Here is a 16,657-nt window from a genome sequence, read left to right on the forward strand (position 1 = left end):
AAATACCGCTTCTCAGCCTTTTGGCTAAGATGAAATGTAGGATCTAAGTTATATGTAAATAGTTTTCCATTTCTGATAACTAAGTAAGATTAAAATATGACTTTTGTGTTCTTGTGGAATATAATTTAGTCCTAAGAGCTATTTATTAATCATTGGGTTATAATACCAGGAATAGTGCTTTTTCTTGAATGATAATCTGAGAGGGAATGCTTTATATAGTTCAACATTTTAATTTATAACAGAGCATTCAGCTGTACATTTAGCCCATAGAGAATCTCTGATTAAAAGACATGCATCCAGACACGTGCTAACATTTTAAATGCATTTTGAATTACCTAGAAAAAAAACTCTAGCAGCAGCTGGCTGGTACACATTAGGTGTGGTTTTCTCACTTAACGGTTACATGACTCTGTGGGTTTCCTGAGTTTACTCTAGAGCATCTTTCAGCCAGGGAGAAGGACCCTTAGAACAAGGAGATCATCATTTGCAGAGGTTTGCCCTGAGAAAGCAGAACAAGGGCCTTTCTACATGTTTGTGTGGGCCCTTCCCCACTCTGTCTAAAATTCCCACATCATGGTGACAGGAAATGTGAACTTTTAATGTTGCAGTTTAGGTGTCAGAACCTTGAGTATTGACCGTCAATGTAGAACTTATCAGCTGGCCAAGTTATAAAAATCAAGCTATTTATGATAAGAGCTTTTAGTGTGATTTGCTTTTATATATTTAGTCTTTGTGTTTATTCCAGGTACCTAATTGAGTAAATAAATAAATATGTTCCAACATTTGAAAGAACAGACAATATTAGAGTTTTGCCAGAGATGAAAGGGGATGTATTAGCATAGGCAGAAATTGATTTTTAAATTGTTCTGGTTGACCACTTGTATATGTTACTTTCTTCCGAATGTTAGTAGTTGGTGACTTCCATTTATCTAATTGAAAAATCCAGTCGTGTGAATATACTTCTCTGGGGTTGACTATGTGAGAAATTAGTGTGGTGGAAGTTGTAGTATATTATTCTTTGTGGCTTTAAAAACAAAGTCATTTTTATTAGGAGAGCATGAAAATGAATTTAAGGTTTGGGGGAATTTTCTTTTTAATGTGTCACTTTAAGTTGACCGCATCTCTTCTTCACTTTTCTATTTTTTAAAGTCTTCTCTTTCTTAAACTAACCCACTTCTTAATTCTTTTCTCTGATTTCTTGAATATGACAAAACACATTATACGAACTAAAGTGGCATTCTGCCTTTTACAACAATGTCTTTGAGTATAACTAGACTATGTAATAACCATGCAGGAAACTTGTTCATGTGATCCTGTGTGTGTGTGTGTGTGTGTGTGTGTATGTGTGTGTGTCTATATTTTGAAGGGTCACACTCGAGTTAGGGAACCATTGCTTTTACTGTGTTATGAGTAAATGGCATGTGTTTTTCTGATGCCTTCCTGTGGTCACTTGTTTGCTTAGTTTTAGGTATCTGGCCTCAAATACCTTTTTTGGGGGAGGGTTACAGATTTGGGGTGAGGGTCTTGGAGAGAAATAAGTCAATCAAAGTTAATTTTAAAAGGCTTGTTTTTGTTTTTATTTTTGTTGTGTGTGTCCAGGATTTAGAAGAATTCTGCTTTAAGTTTTGCATCAATCATTTGACAGAAGTTACACAGACCGCAGCATTTTGGCAAATGGATGGCCCTCTGCTAAAGGAATTCATTGCTAAAGCCAGTAAATGTGGAGCCTTTAAGAACTGAAGCACAAGGGCGCTGGGTCTTGTGTGAGTGCTCTCAGACACTGTTGTCCAGCTTGTGCTCTGCGGGTAATGTGATTCTGCAGGTAAAAAATGCATCAGGTTGTTTTTTCCACATCTGAGACACAGTTCTCTGCGTAGGAATATATGAAAGATGAAAGGCTTTTCTTGAGCCCATTTTAAATAACTCTTGTTTCCAGATATGTGTATTTTAAATGTGGCCTTTCTTACATTTGGGCTGGAACATTGTAAAAGGATGAGAGTTTAGCTGTTCTTGGGTTTGTTTTAATTTTTTCATTAGAGGAACTTCTGAACTTGAAAAGTAGAAGTTGGGGACAACTCTCCTGGGTTACATATCAACAGCCTTTTGATACTGGGAGTTGTGATAGTTTGTGAATTGCGAGATGAACGTAGAGGCCCCACCCTGAATTAAGGGTGCTGACCTGGGGCTTGTTGAAGTGCCGTGTTAGTTGCTAGTTCAGGATCCTTACTGTGAAGGAATAGTAAAGATGATTTGAGGCTTTTGTTCGTGTGCTTGTGCTATTGATGACTTCTTTTAATTTCAAGGTGTATCAAAGTAATATTCAGTTTAACATGAGTTAAACCTATTGAAACGATAATTATGTAAAGATACATTTCTGAGTTAGCAAGGATTTCTCTTAAGATTTAAGTGCATAAAGAATAGTAATTTAGAACTATCCATGAAACGTTGATAACAAAAGAAACTTCCTTTGGGCAAAAGTGAATGTTATATAAATTAGAATCTCTACTACTTATTTGGATAAGATAGAATTTGAGAACTCAAGTTTAAATTGCCCCCCTTTCTGTAAATGTTAACTCCTAAGAGGAAAATAATGACGTGCAGTATACTGTTGCCTTCCTAAATTATGACTGCCAAATCATCATATCTGCTACATATGACTTGAAGAAGTGTTTCTTAAAATCCGCTTTCTTACAGGGCTTACTGGAATTTGCTTTATCTACTTTAGGCCGAATACCATCACAGATTTGCTCATTTGAAACTTTACCACCTTTCTTTCACTTTTGATGTTCCTCTGCTTTTAACTGTTACGTATAATATTTAGCATAATTTAATCTTGAAAAAGGTCACAATTATGCTCTTCCTGAAAAGATCCTATTAAAGGACAGTTGGTTATGAAATGTGACTTTGGCATGTAAGAGTGGTCAACTTTGAGTTTTCTCGTGTGTGTCCAGTGAGCTCACTTTAAGAACAAAGCTTTGTTTTGTTCTCTGGTCTGTGAACTCATTTGCATCTGTGTGAGCTCCCTTAGTGAATTTTGTTTCCTGCTCTGATGTCCCTCTTCTGAACGTGGAGCATGAATAGTTTTCAGAGCCAAACTAACAGAAGGGCAAAGACATGCTGCAGCTACTATTTTTAGCCATGTTTTTCAACGTGTGTATATTGGAATGTCAGGGAGAGTGAGACCCCAAAGATAGGAATTCATCAGTAGGTGAAACAAATTCAAACCTGGCAGTCCCAGCCCCTTTTCTTGAGCATGTCACAAGTGATTGAAGCCCAGTAAATTAGTAGGTTAGAATTAGTTCTGAAACATCATGGAATTTTTCTTACTAGTTTGATAAAAGCGTATTAATTTTATTATTAACTATGATGGGTAGTGTTTGTAACAATCGCTGTTCTGTAGGCTTATGATCTGAACAAAATGAGAACTTCAGTATGTTTACTATTGCTCTTTTACTTGAAAAGGAAACTTCTTAAGAAAAGCACAAATTAAAGTAGTAGATCCATATCCATAGATAGTACATTGAACAAATATTTACTGAGTTCCTAATATAGGTAAACAACCACTTCTCACATTAGATTACTGAGTAGCTTGTATGAATATGTATGGTAGTAAAGAGAATGTGTCCTTGAAAAAGTACTTGAGGTTTTTTTTTTTTCTTTAATACACCCTCTTATTTTTCTACTTGGTTTTGTTGTTAATCATAGCAGGAGATGAAACTGTTCTTTGATTTTTTTTTTTCGTCTGATGTAATAACAGAAGCCAAAGTATTTACATCTCTTAAAATAGCCCTAAATGTACTCTTGAACTTCTTACTGGAACAATGTTTGATATTGTAGTATATAGGCTGTACTTATGTTTAAAATGACATGTTAATAAAGTAACCCGTTTAAACAGGCTTGTAGAGTTGTTTTTCCCCTTAAAATCATTAGTATGCAGCTTTTAAAAGGAAGGAAATTCTGACACCTGGTGCATATGGTTGAACCTTGGGGACATTATGCTAAGTGAAATAAGCTAGTCACAAAAAGACAAATACTGTGTGAATTCCCCTTGTGTGAGGTACCTAGAGTACTCAGATACATAAAGTAGAATGGTGGTTTCCGGGGGTGGAGAAAGGGGGGAACGGGGAGCCGTTGTTTGATGGGGACAGTTTCAGTTTTGCCGTATGAAGAGTTCTTTGGGTGGATGGTGGTGTTGGTTACAGAATAGTGTGAATGTATTTAGTGCCACTAAACTGTACACTTAAAAAGGGTTGAGATGGTAAATTTTATGTTACGTATATTATGCCACAATTTTCTAAAAAAATCAGTAGTTTACTCGTAGCAAGTATCAGGCTAAAAATAAGTACCACTATGAACATGTCATCTGCTTGATTTTCAACTATACACAAACACACATCACAGAAATCCTTGGATTTATTCCTGCTGAAAGATAATACAGTTGAACTGTCACTGCAGAAAAATGTATCTGAATCCTTTGAGGGTACTTATAAATGAAGGGAAAGACAGTCCCTGTCCTCAAGTAATATATAAATTATTAGGAGAGAGGAGAGAGAGGTTTAGGAATTAACAACACACTCAGATATTTATAAATAGCTTTTCATAATAGTCAGTGAGAGAAAATCAAATAGGGTTATCATGACAAGCAGTTGGTTTGAAGATTATGCTTGTGCAGTACAGGGGGAAACACAAAGTGTTCTCTTAGCTCATCTCCAAAACAATGGGCACAAGCAAAGGCTTAGAGGTGGGGGCTGATGAGCCTTCCAGAACTTACCATAAGCAAGTTTGTTTGGTTAGAATGGAGAAAATAAGCCAGGAAATGTTGGCAAGGGGATTGTGTGAGAGATAACATTTATTTCCCACATTGTGCCAGGCATTGCACCCTGTGCTTCACATACATTTTCTTATTTAGTGTCTATATTTTGCCCTATCCCATAGAATTATTCCCAGATAGATTAAAGAATTTGATTAAAGTTCTTCAGTAGAGGGATAGCTGAAATACAGACTCAAGTCTGTTTTAGCAGTTAGCCAATATTTGCCTACCTTATGACCCCAAAATTACGCTGTTCCTGAAAAGATCCTATTAAAGGACAGCTGGTTATGAAACGTGACTTTGGCATGTAAGAGTGGTCCACTTTGAGTTTTCTCATGTGTGTCCAGTGAGCTCATTTTAAGAACAAAGCTTTGTTTTGCTCTCTGGTCTGTGAACTCATTCGCATTTGTGTGAGCTCCCTTAGTGAATTTTGTTTCCTGCTTTGATGTCCCTCTTCTGAACGTGGAGCATGAATAGTACTCCCTTGTGCCAAATTACCTGCTGCGAATAACAGATTCAATTTGACAGTAAAGTGGGGACAAAGATTTTTGAATGACGATCATGACATCAAGACGAGTAGATGAGCTTTGCTGTAAGATGTGTTATATCGGGATAGGGAGCAGAAGCTGCAGTGATCACTGAGACTAGGGAAACCACCCCTACGAATTAATAAAGGGCTGCAAGGTGAGAACTGTGGTAAGGGCCTAGCTAAAAATAAGGCACAGGCCCAGCTGAAATAATGATAATTAGCCATTGTCCCCTTGTCTGCTACTCTGGCGTCACATACCTGGTGGTGGTAAATATTCTTAGCTTTCTCTGTAGATAAGATTACCCTTTCAAAACCTAAGGGTAGTTTCTGAGCTATCTTCCAGGTCCTGCATTCCAGTGGATTGGCTGACCCAGGCGGGCTGGTGGCCCATACCAACGAGCTGACTCAACTGGTCTTGTGACTCCCACCCAAGAACCTGCATTCCAGCAGATTGGCTGACCCACCCAGGTACTCAACCAATTAGCAAACCTAATTGCCTAATCCTTTGCCCACCAAACTATCCTTAAAAACCCTGTCTCCCAAATGCCTGGGGCGGCTGATTTGAGAAACTCCTCCTGTCTCCCCGTTTAGCACTGTGTGGAATTAAACTCTTTCTCGGCTGTAACCCCTGCTGTCTGGGTGTATTGGCTTCCTCTTGGACAGCAGGCAAATGAACCTGGTTGGACAGTAACACTAGGGGAAATCTTCATTCAGAGGGCTCCATGGAGTCTTGGCCTCTGTAGTTTTTGAAGTGTCCCAGATGATTCTGACGTGCAGCCAAATTTGAAAACCACCGATTTAGATTTTGTCCTTTAGGTAGTAAGGACTTGGGCCAGGACTGCCATTACAGCAGGAATGGAATGTTCCTTTTCATCTCTGTCATATTTTTCCTTCAACAAATAGTTTTTAGGTGCTGTGACAGGCCAGGCACCATGGTGGGACTCAGTTCCAACCCATTTTGAAATATAGCGTTATTGCAAATCAGAGGACCGTGGTAAAAAATTAGAACTGTGAATGTGAAGTTTTCAGGAGTCAGGCATGCTAATGTGGGCATAAAAATGTGAATTGTATATTCAGTTGAGAAAAACCTATTAATTTTTTTTTTCTTCTTGGATATTCCCACCAATGTTCTTATTCAGAGAGTCCAGTTTAAAATTGAGGTGTTTGTTTTGAAGATGACAAATGCTCATGTGATAACTGAGGCTGAAAAGAAATTTTTTTTTAAAAAAATTTTTATTTTTTTGCTTAAACTGAGCGGTAAGAAAAAGAAATTTTTTAAAAAGTAGACTTTGTGACATGAAGACAGGTAAATTTGTAACAAGTAAAGTAGTACATTCAAATTTATTATATCTAGCAGTCATTACAGTCTTGTTGTGGAACTAGTCTGAAAAGTTAAGAACATTTCATGCATTTGTCCACAAATGTTTATTGAGCATGGTAGGTGCTGGAAATGTGAGAGTGAGCAAAACACAGGAATGGTGAGTTTCTGCCCTCAGAGAGCTTGTACTCTATTGGTGTGATGTAAGACAGTTACACTGAGAAATGATGTGAAGGAAAAGTTCTCTCAGAGGGAATAAAAGAAGATTTATAATGAAGTCTGCAGGAGAAGCAGGTAGGCAAAGATGTTTGCAAAGGCCCTGGGTCAGTAGCACCTGATATGTTACTGGAATCCACTTAGATCACCATGGGGGGAGGGAATGCTCCAGGAAGAGGCCACCCACAGGATTTTAAGTGCATAGGGTGGGAGAGACAGGAGGCAGGATCAATGAACTTAAGCAGAATCTGAGAAACATTTTAATGGAGGGGGCAGGCAGAAGTGAGATGACGACAGAGGGAGGCAATAAACACCCCATTGGCAAGAAGAGGTAAGAGCTGGTGGGAATTGCATTTCAGGCCCAGGGTGAGGTAAGAGGCCTAGTCCTGAAAATGCGGTTTTTCACAGATCTCTCATTATGAGTTTGATCACCATTTTGCCTGGCGTCTGGTTTAGGAAATGGTAATCCTTAGGAAGACATGGATGATATGGATGTGGAACTTGACCCAAGGTCTCTATTTTCTTGAAAAGAGCCCAAGGTTTGTTTTAGGTCCTGAAGTAGCTCAATTTCTTCCTTTAGCTTCTGCACCCTTTCTTGAGATTCACGAATTTTATTCTCTATTTCTATGAAAAGAAAAAGTGATTTCAGATTATTCAGTAGTTTTGTTAGAAATAATGTACTATTTCTAGCTGCTTTCACCTGCAAGTACAGAGTACACAATACCTTTTTTTTTTTTTTTTTTTTTTTTTTTTTTTGAGACAGAGTCTCACTCTGTTGCCCAGGCTAGAGTGCCGTGGCGTCAGCCTAGCTCACAGCAACCTCAAACTCCTGGGCTCAAGAGATCCTCCTGCCTCAGCCTCCCAAGTAGTTGGGACTACAGGCATGCACCACCATGCCTGGCTAATTTTTTCTATATATGTTTTTAGTTGTCCAGCTAATTTCTTTCTATTTTTAGTAGAGATGGGGTCTCGCTCTTGCTCAGGCTGGTCTTGAACTCCTGAGCTCAAACGATCCACTGCCTCGGCCTCCCAGACTGCTAGGATTCCAGGCGTGAGCCACCACGCCCGGCCGAATCTAGAGTCTTGTGAGCAAAAACTGGTTCTTTTATACCTTTGCTTCCTCTTTTTTCTAATTCAGGATAGAATTCTAGCATTTATCACACATAAAGCTGGTCAGTAAATTTTTTTTTTTTTTTTTTTTTTTGAGACAGAGTCTCACTTTGTTGCCCAGGCTAGAGTGAATGCCGTGGCGTCAGCCTAGCTCACAGCAACCTCAAACTCCTGGGCTCAAGCGATCCTCCTGCCTCAGCCTCCCGAGTAGCTGGGACTACAGGCATGTGCCACTATGCCCGGCTAATTTTTCTATATATATATATTTTTTAATTGTCCATATAATTTTTTTCTATTTTTAGTAGAGACGGGGTCTCGCTCTTGCTCAGAGCTGGTCTTGAACTCCTGACCTTGAGCGATCCACCCGCCTCGGCCTCCCAGAGTGCTAGGATTACAGGCGTGAGCCACCGCGCCCGGCCTGTAAATCTTTAAGATTTTGGTATACATTTATAGCAGAACAAGTCTCTTATATATATCTTTAAGAACTTAAAAACAGTGCACAAAATGTCTGTAATGAATAGCAAAAAACACGAAAACCAGTGACTATCACCTTCATGCTGCACTACATCCATGTGCTGAGACATGGTAGCTGGAGAGAGAAGGGGGCTAGACTAGCAAGGGTAAGGGCAAGTCTTCCATACAGGGCATCCGATTTTTAGTGTTACATGAAAGCTTTTGGTTTTATTTAGAAATTGGAAGACTTTTAGTGTAGAAACTTAGGAAGAAGTTACTTTAGTTAGGCCTTATAAATAACTAGTACTCAGTGGCAGCATAATTTTTAAAAGCCTCAAAATTGAATAGTTTTAAAATACACAGATACATAATCTTTCTTCAGAATAAATGCTGCCGGTAGTTAACTTGGAACATTACTAAGGCTAGATTAAGCAGGTCTTTATCACTTAGGGTGTCAAAAGTTAAGCCTTTTAGGTTGGTCCTTGTGCATTTGTAAGTAGTGTCCCCTGGAGTCCTGCTGTCCCCCAAACACTGCATCGTACTGTACATGCTCCCAGCCAGCCCGTCCAAGTAATGATGCGTGACATGTTCCCAACGTGTAACTTTCACATGAAAGAAAAACACAAAGTCCCCTACAAACTAAAGCTTTTTAGAAAAAAAGATTTTAAAGGCTGCTTCTTTAAAACCAAAACAAAACAAAACAAAAAAACCCCAGATACTTCCATTAGCAGATACCCTCAAGAGACCGTTACAAGAGATACTATGTTTAGTAGATTAAAAAAAATTTTTTTGGCTGATTATATATATATATAAAATACAAAATTCAAACAGAAATGTGTATAATATAGAAAGCCAAAATGAGAAAGATAGTATATGTTGGTACAGGGATATGAACTAATGTTTTCTCCACAGGGAAAACCTATTGTGTCAACACCGCTTGCTGGAGAGACGATCATCTCCATGGGAAGAACAGAGTGTAGGGCGCTGTGTGTGCAACTTCGGGGAGCCGCTCCCCCCGGCTTCCGTGGGGCTGTGCACAGCCTGCCCGGCGATCTGTGGCCGCCTTGAGGGAAGTCAGAACAGACTCACAAATAAGGGGCAATTCGGCCTGTCTTGAAAACATCTTAATGCCGAAAGGAAGACTCAATAAATGGTTGACGTTTTATAAAAGTGAAGTCTCCCTCCCCCAACTCAGACCAGTTTTTTCTTCTACAAAAATTCCTTGGCTATTTTTTGCTTTTTTTTTTTTTCGATGAACTTTTAGAATCTGTCACAACCCTCCTCCCGCTGATAAGCGATTAGATGTGAAGATTAATGTTGGGACGATGGAAATTGTTCCATGTCTTACCACGTGAGGGAGGCGAGCGGCGGGCTGGCTTATCGCAGCTGCGCCACCTGCCTGTGCCCGCGCGTGCCAGAACGCTTTCCGATTCTGGAATCGCTTTTTCGTTTCTACTAACTCTTCTAATGAGTTTTTTCTGATTACAAAAGTATTTGTGTATATGTAGAAAATCTGGAAACTACAATACAGCACTGAAAGAACAGACACAAGAAATCACTGTAATCCGGCCGCCTACAACTACCCACGGTCTCGGCGCCGTCGGTGCAGCTGTTGAGTGCGCATGTGCGCGGAGGTACACCGCCTCCTCCTGTGTGTGGCGAGGCCATGCTGCTTTTGTAACGGGCTTTCATTTAATAAGACAATGAACATTCTTACAAAATGATTTTTATCACCTATATACTGTGATGTTATTTCAATATCTATGATAAATATTTCTAAACTGTGCTGTTTGGTTATTATATAACTCACGTACCTGCTTCAAAATGTACAAATGTGTCTTCAAACAATCTACAGTCAAAAAGTGAAGTCCCAATTTCTTCATACTCTGGAGGGAGAAAAACATTTTCAGTATTAATTTAAGTAATTTGGGTAGAAAATAACCCCAAACAGGGAACAGTAAAGAGAGCAGTCGTCCACTGTGGCCCTTCAGTGCTAGCCCGCAGCCGCCGCCGCCCAGGGAAATGTCAATTCCCAGCATTTCTACGGCGTCAGGGCCTGGCGGGGTGGGACGGGGCCCAGTTATCTGTGTTTTCGCAAGCCCTCCCGGTGATCCTTGGGCACACCCAAGTTTGAGAAGTGCTTGGTCTAGAGAAAATAATAAACGAATAAAAGAATGTAATGAAAGCTTTTGGAAATGTTTACTCTGAATTTTACTTTTCAGCTTTGTCCTATAGAAAATAATCCCTTTCAAATAAGCACATATTTTACATCATTACCTACAATATAGACTATTCAGCTTTTCCTGGTAAAATGACTATTTATAATAAAGTTTTCAAGCTCATGATGTAGGTTATAAGAAGGCTAAGTAGCTATATACCTGCACGTATAAATGGAACTTCAGCTTCCCAAAGAGCTCTTTAAGAAAAACTTTTTTTAAAAGTTCATATTTAACTAAACGTCAATCAGAACATTAAAATTCCTTCTTCTACACTTTAACATTATTAAAAAAGGACACTTGGTTTATCAAGCAATAGAATTTGAGTCCAGTAAAAGCTGTTAACACCATTCTCAGATCCTAATGACACACATGCAGGACGGCGGGGGCACATGCGCGGCTGAATCTCAGCTCTCACTGGCCGACCTGCCTGCGCTTCAGGAAACACGTCACGACTCAGGGTATCAGCATACTTCTGACAAAATTACTTGGTTTGCATTACCCACATCCTGTTGATTTATAAAAGACAGTAGATGTGGTACAATTATTTTTATTAAAGAATGAGATGAAGGAAAGGAAAAAAGAAATGGGTCTTTTTTTTTTTCTTGGTTTGGTTTTGTGTCACACCTAGGTCTACAAGAAGTCTCTATACTTAGAAATACTGGTATTTCAGTACCTGCTTCTGAAGTCTTCTCATCCATGAGTCTTTCTTGAATCAAATGAAGTTTGTCTAATATTTCTTCAAATAAGTCATTGAGAAGTCCTGCTTCCTTACATTTCTTAAGGAAAGGAACTTTCATGATTGCATCTAAGAATAAGAAAAACACTTTTTAGGAGGAAATGGTCTGTCTCAGGGCAGCTGATGATAAATGACTCCGTGCTTCCTTCCTCAGGCCTTCCCCCGCAGTGGAGGAGCATAATTAGTAAAATAAAACGGCACCTTTACTTTTTCTGTTGGCTGTAATTGCATCATACCTCATTTTTTTGCCAGCTGAAACAATGAATGAAATGTTACGAAAAGTGAAAATAAAAACATCTCTGCTTTACAATAACTATATGAATGAAGAGGATTTTTAAAAATTTAGCTTCAAATCTTTGAGATGACAGCCCCTGCCATTTTCCTGTCACCGTTACTATGCGTTGTTAGTGGAATGTCTATTTCCTTAAAGAACAGACAACTGCAGTCACTGGCATCACAGTGTGAGGGGTGGCACATCATTGGATTCTGAGCGCAGGCAAGCCTGGCAGCTTCTTTATTAAGGAGTGTATTTTTTTCTTAATACTGAAGAAAAGATTCCAACTCAAATTATTTTGCTATGCTGGGGTTATGACAGTGCATAGTTATGATAAAGATTTATACTTTTCTTAGTTACTATAAGTCTAGAAGAATAAAGATTAAAGTGGGATAGCACCTTTGAAAGGCATGGGTTGACATGTTTGTAAGTACTTTATGTAGCACATATTTGGTACAGATACCACTTATAGCAAACCTGTGTGTCTGCCAGGCTCTTCCTTCATTTGTCTCATGGATCTATTTAATTCCATTGTTTCGAGTGCCTAGAAGGAGAGAAAATCAATATTACTTTACATTGATTTCACTATTGGCATTTAATATTGCATGAAATGACAACCAGGCTTTTGCTGTGTATAATTAAATGATATGCCTGTGGTCAGAATCATGCCCCATATTCTTACGTGGATGTAAACATCAGATGTATTTTTGTTTTGTGTAATAAAACATCAAGAGGCATTTGATGAGCACTTATGTAAACAGGAAGAGGTGAAGGTTGCTGGCTCATATGAATTTAGCTTATATGAGCTGATGTGTAAAAACTGTTTCAAATCCCCAAAATATTTTCATATACTTTACATATAATAATCCAGAAATTGATACGAGTTACAAATTACATCAGGTGTGGACCATGCAGCTGGGACATGCTTGGCTCTGTAAGGATGACTGACTGTACCCTCCACCCACTGGAAGACCTTGAGCGCCCTGTGGGGTCAGATGCTCTCACTAATTTGATGCCAGAGGATGCTTTATGGGAGCTGTGGGTATGTAACTTTCTGAAGGTTATGTGCTTGGAACTTCCAGCTGCTCATGAATACTCATCTCATTATGGTTCTATCATCTAGAAGTTATGTAAGACTTTCCTGAATATGGGATTCTTCCTGAAACACCTTCAGGGGCAGTCTCAGCTCCATCTGGGCTGAGAACACAAATGAAGATGTGTATTATACAAATGCTGTTCATTCAAATGATTTGAAAGTACATTTCACTGGAAATTCAGAATGGTTTAAATAAGAACCATATGAAGAAATTTAAAGCTATAAAAATTAAGTCAAATTACCTGTATTTGAATGTCTGTCGGGAGACATTTCTTCCTTCCTCTTTTCCTTTTCACTTCTGGGAACTCAGCTAAAAATATAAATCATGTAAAAATTAGAAGCCATAAAGGAAAAGATTACTGTTCAACTACATAAAATATAGAATTCTTTTTTCTTTTTTGTGGGTTTTTTTTTTTTTTTGAGACAGGGTCTCACTCTGTTGCTTGGACTAGAGTGCAGTGGCATCATCATAGCTCAGTGCAACCTCAAACTCCTGGGCTCAAGTGATTCTCCTGCCTCAGTCTCCTGAGTAGCTGGGACTACAGGTGCACACTACCATTCCCGGTTAATTTTTCCATTTTTTATAGTGCTGGCATCTCACTCTTGCTCAGTTTGGTCTTAAACTCCTGACCTCAACTGATCCTCCCGCCTCAGCCTCCCAAAGTGCTAGGATTACAGGCATGAGCCAGCACACCTGGCCAAATATAAAACTCTTATATGCCAAAAATTATTATTAATATAAAGTCAAAAGATATGGCAAACTTAAGACTGAGCATTTGTACCACATATGATAAAGGGTTAATTTTTAAAATATAAAAAGATCTTAAAAGTTAATGCAAAAAAGATAAATAATCGAATAGAAAAATGGGCAAATGGGGAGCCCTAAGGAGAAGGTTCATAGAATAGAAAAATGAACAAATTGGGTCATAAGAAAATAATTGGTGAAAAGATACGGAATGCACTTAATTTGACCCATAAATAAAGATATGCAACATAAAACATTTTTCACCTATCAGATTGATAAAGATGAAGTTGTTTAATATATATGTTTGCAAGAATGTGGGTAAATGTGTACTGCTGGTACAGCCTCTTTGGAAGATAACTAGCCAATAGTTTGGTCCAGAGTTTCATTGTTTATATTCTTTGACCCACCAATTTATAGGAAGTTTTCCTAATATGTTACATAAAGACACAAAGATGTATAGAGAACAATGTTAACTATAGTATGAAATGTAATAGCAAAAGGTGGAAATAACCTAAATGTTCATCAAGCAGAGAATAGTCCAATTGTGTCACAGCTATACAATGGAATATTATGTAGACTTTTAAAAATGAGGTAGATTCCATTTGTGCTGATGTGGAAGTATCTCTAAGCTATAGCACGTGAAAAAAGCAAAGCATAATAGGTGTGATCACATACACAGAAAATTTTTGGAATCATTCAAAAGAAATAACAGTTTGCTTGCGGGAGACGATTCATTTTAGACAGTGTTATAATCTTTTTTAACCTAATAACGTGATTGTCTTCTTTCCCTGTTAATAAATACTGATGGAAAGCAGTATTTTTCATAGAATTTCCTAATGAGTTAAAAGGGTAGTGACTGAAAAATGAGGGTAGAGGTGCTGTTTAGGGAGTGGTGTTTACCGCCATAAAGTGCAGTTGGCAGGACACAGAACTAAGTCTTTTCCAAAGAGGTCCTGACTCCAGTTCACGGTGAACATTCCAGATTCAGTGCTGCTAAGACACTGCTGTCCCACTCATGAATGAATGTACATCCCATAACTCTAGTTAGCCAGGCCCAATTTGCCTTAATTAGAGCTAAAATGCTAACCATGCATTCTTAGGAAATTTTCATTCAGGGAATGTGCAGCACTTCGTTAATTTTATCTACTAAAAATTCTAATATTCTTCTAGAAGAGAAGCAGTCACAAAAGTCAATGCTTTTTACAGTGTCTTAGTTTGGTCCTGTGAGTGCAGCGAGGATGAAAGATACCAGAGAATGGCCTAGAGAGAATAGGTTTCCTTGACCAAGAAGAAAAATCAGCCAATTACATGGTAAACAAAGAAACTGACAGTTTTATAGGTATGTAAAATTTTAACTCAAAAATTTGTCTTTTAATTCAATGAGACTACTAAATCAGACTATTCCTCATTATGCCTAAATGTACCTTTCTTTAAACCCACAGTGCTGAATTTTAGAAACTTACCTCTTGAAGTGATGTCCGGTAATGGAGGAGCATGTCTTTGGCATAACAATCTGAAAATACACAATTTCAAAGAACTGTAAAATATTTTTATTTATAGTTTTCCAATTATGTCTATTGTGATTTTAAAAGGTGCTAACCTATTTTTCATGATGGCTTCACCTTATTTATTTATGTATTTAAAAAGTGCTGTTTAAGCAGCCTGTATAAAATTAGTGACCCACATCAAGTGCAGATGGATGGTTCTCTGCCCTCTGAGCCTCAAGGAGATCCTGACATTCTCTGACGGAGTGAGTGCTGATTAAATTGTCTTGAGCAATACTAGTTCATATACAGTAGTCAGTGGGATTTTACTGTATAGAGATACCTAAAGATCCAGCATCTTCTAAGGCAGGCAAATTTCCACCTGACTACACAAATTTCTACTGATTTTCAAATCAGCACCACAAAATTGCATGCATTAATTTGGGGACAAGTAGTTCTCAGAATCAACAAGTGTCTCCTCCAGGTCTTAGATTTGACCTACAAGGAAACTAGAATTGATTAGTGTCCTCCAAGAGAAAAAAGTTAGTATAGCAGGCTATGATGAAGAAGAAATGGAGTGAATTTTAAGAAACTACTCAAGTCCCATTTTCTTTCCAGCCTTTCTTCCTCCCCAGCCCGAGCTCACCTCCCTTCCTTTCTGCATAGTGCTGACTCCCTGACACAGACCCCGCCTTGCCTAGCGGAAGGTGTGGTTTCTTCCCACCTCCATGCCGCCTTCCCAGCAACACCCATTCAAAATTATTCTCCCCCTTTGGATTTTGTATCTCTGAGCACTTTCATTTGCCAAGTACTTAAATTTTTCAACCATATTGACAGTGTAGAAAATATGAGGATGAATCCCCATGTCCCCACCATTCCCCAGTGTCGACAACTCTCAAGGCCAAGCTCCTTTCATGCAACCCCCCTCCTGCTCCTGCCATGGCCTGTACTTCTAGCTAGCACTGACCTTTCTTGTTTTCCCACCAGGAGATAACCTCTCTGAGGTTCTGTCTGTATCTTATCCTCCTCCGCCCTTTTTGTTTTTAGCTCTGCCACCCAGGCTGGAGTGCAGTGGTGTGATCATAGCTCACTGCAACCTCAAACTCCTGGGCTCAAGTGATGCTCCCACCTCACCCTCCTGAGTAGCTGGGACTATAGTTGTGCACCACCAAGCCAGCCTAATTTTTTTTTTTTTTTTTTGGTGGAGATGAAGGCTCACTATGTTTCCCAGGCTGGTCTCCAACTTCTGGCCTCAAGCGATCCTCCTGCCTCAGCCTCCCAAAGTGCAGGGCTTACAGGTGTGAGCCACCACACTCGGCCTCCTCTTCGTATCTCAGGGTGTCTGTGTATGATAGGCACTCGGAATGTTTAAATTCAATTAAAAAATGCATAAAAGTTCACCTGTTCCTTGATAAAACAATGATAAAAAAGACTTTTATCAAGTCCTTATTCATTAGTTCTAGTAATGTGTGATCAGTATGTTTTTTTTTTTCAAACTTTAACATGTAGCAAGAAATTTACTCCTTTTTGTTTGATATTGTGTTTACGGTCATTGTAAAAGTCAAAATAAAACAAGCCTTCGGGAAGGTAAATAATAAAAGTGAAATTCCAAGACTCTAACAACCCATGAGTTTCTTAGCAAGTCAAATATAAAAAGTAGTGCAAAA

The 16,657-nt window shown here is 38.7% G+C and overlaps 2 protein-coding genes across 4 annotated transcripts in view; one reads left to right on the forward strand and one right to left on the reverse strand.

Moving 5' to 3' along the window:
• The window catches only part of RCBTB1 (RCC1 and BTB domain containing protein 1), a 48,866-nt gene extending 44,970 nt beyond the window's left edge, over positions 1-3,896 (forward strand). For all 3 annotated transcript variants that reach the window (XM_069467274.1, XM_069467275.1, XM_069467276.1), the window contains exon 12: positions 1,600-3,896. In XM_069467274.1, the coding sequence (XP_069323375.1) occupies positions 1,600-1,740 (141 nt within the window). In that variant the 3' untranslated portion in view covers positions 1,741-3,896. The remainder of the gene's footprint in view (positions 1-1,599) is intronic.
• Positions 3,897-6,628: 2,732 nt separating this feature from the next.
• The window catches only part of PHF11 (PHD finger protein 11), a 32,529-nt gene continuing 22,500 nt past the window's right edge, over positions 6,629-16,657 (reverse strand). Inside the window, exons 5-10 of the mRNA XM_069467711.1 lie at positions 14,970-15,019; positions 13,004-13,071; positions 12,143-12,209; positions 11,329-11,460; positions 10,251-10,322; positions 6,629-7,497 (exon numbers count right to left, since the gene is read on the reverse strand). Of these exons, the coding sequence (XP_069323812.1) occupies positions 7,343-7,497; positions 10,251-10,322; positions 11,329-11,460; positions 12,143-12,209; positions 13,004-13,071; positions 14,970-15,019 (544 nt within the window). The 3' untranslated portion in view covers positions 6,629-7,342. The remainder of the gene's footprint in view (positions 7,498-10,250; positions 10,323-11,328; positions 11,461-12,142; positions 12,210-13,003; positions 13,072-14,969; positions 15,020-16,657) is intronic.

Source organism: Eulemur rufifrons, chromosome 4, assembly GCF_041146395.1.
Source record: "Eulemur rufifrons isolate Redbay chromosome 4, OSU_ERuf_1, whole genome shotgun sequence".
NCBI classification, from domain to species: domain Eukaryota; kingdom Metazoa; phylum Chordata; class Mammalia; order Primates; family Lemuridae; genus Eulemur; species Eulemur rufifrons.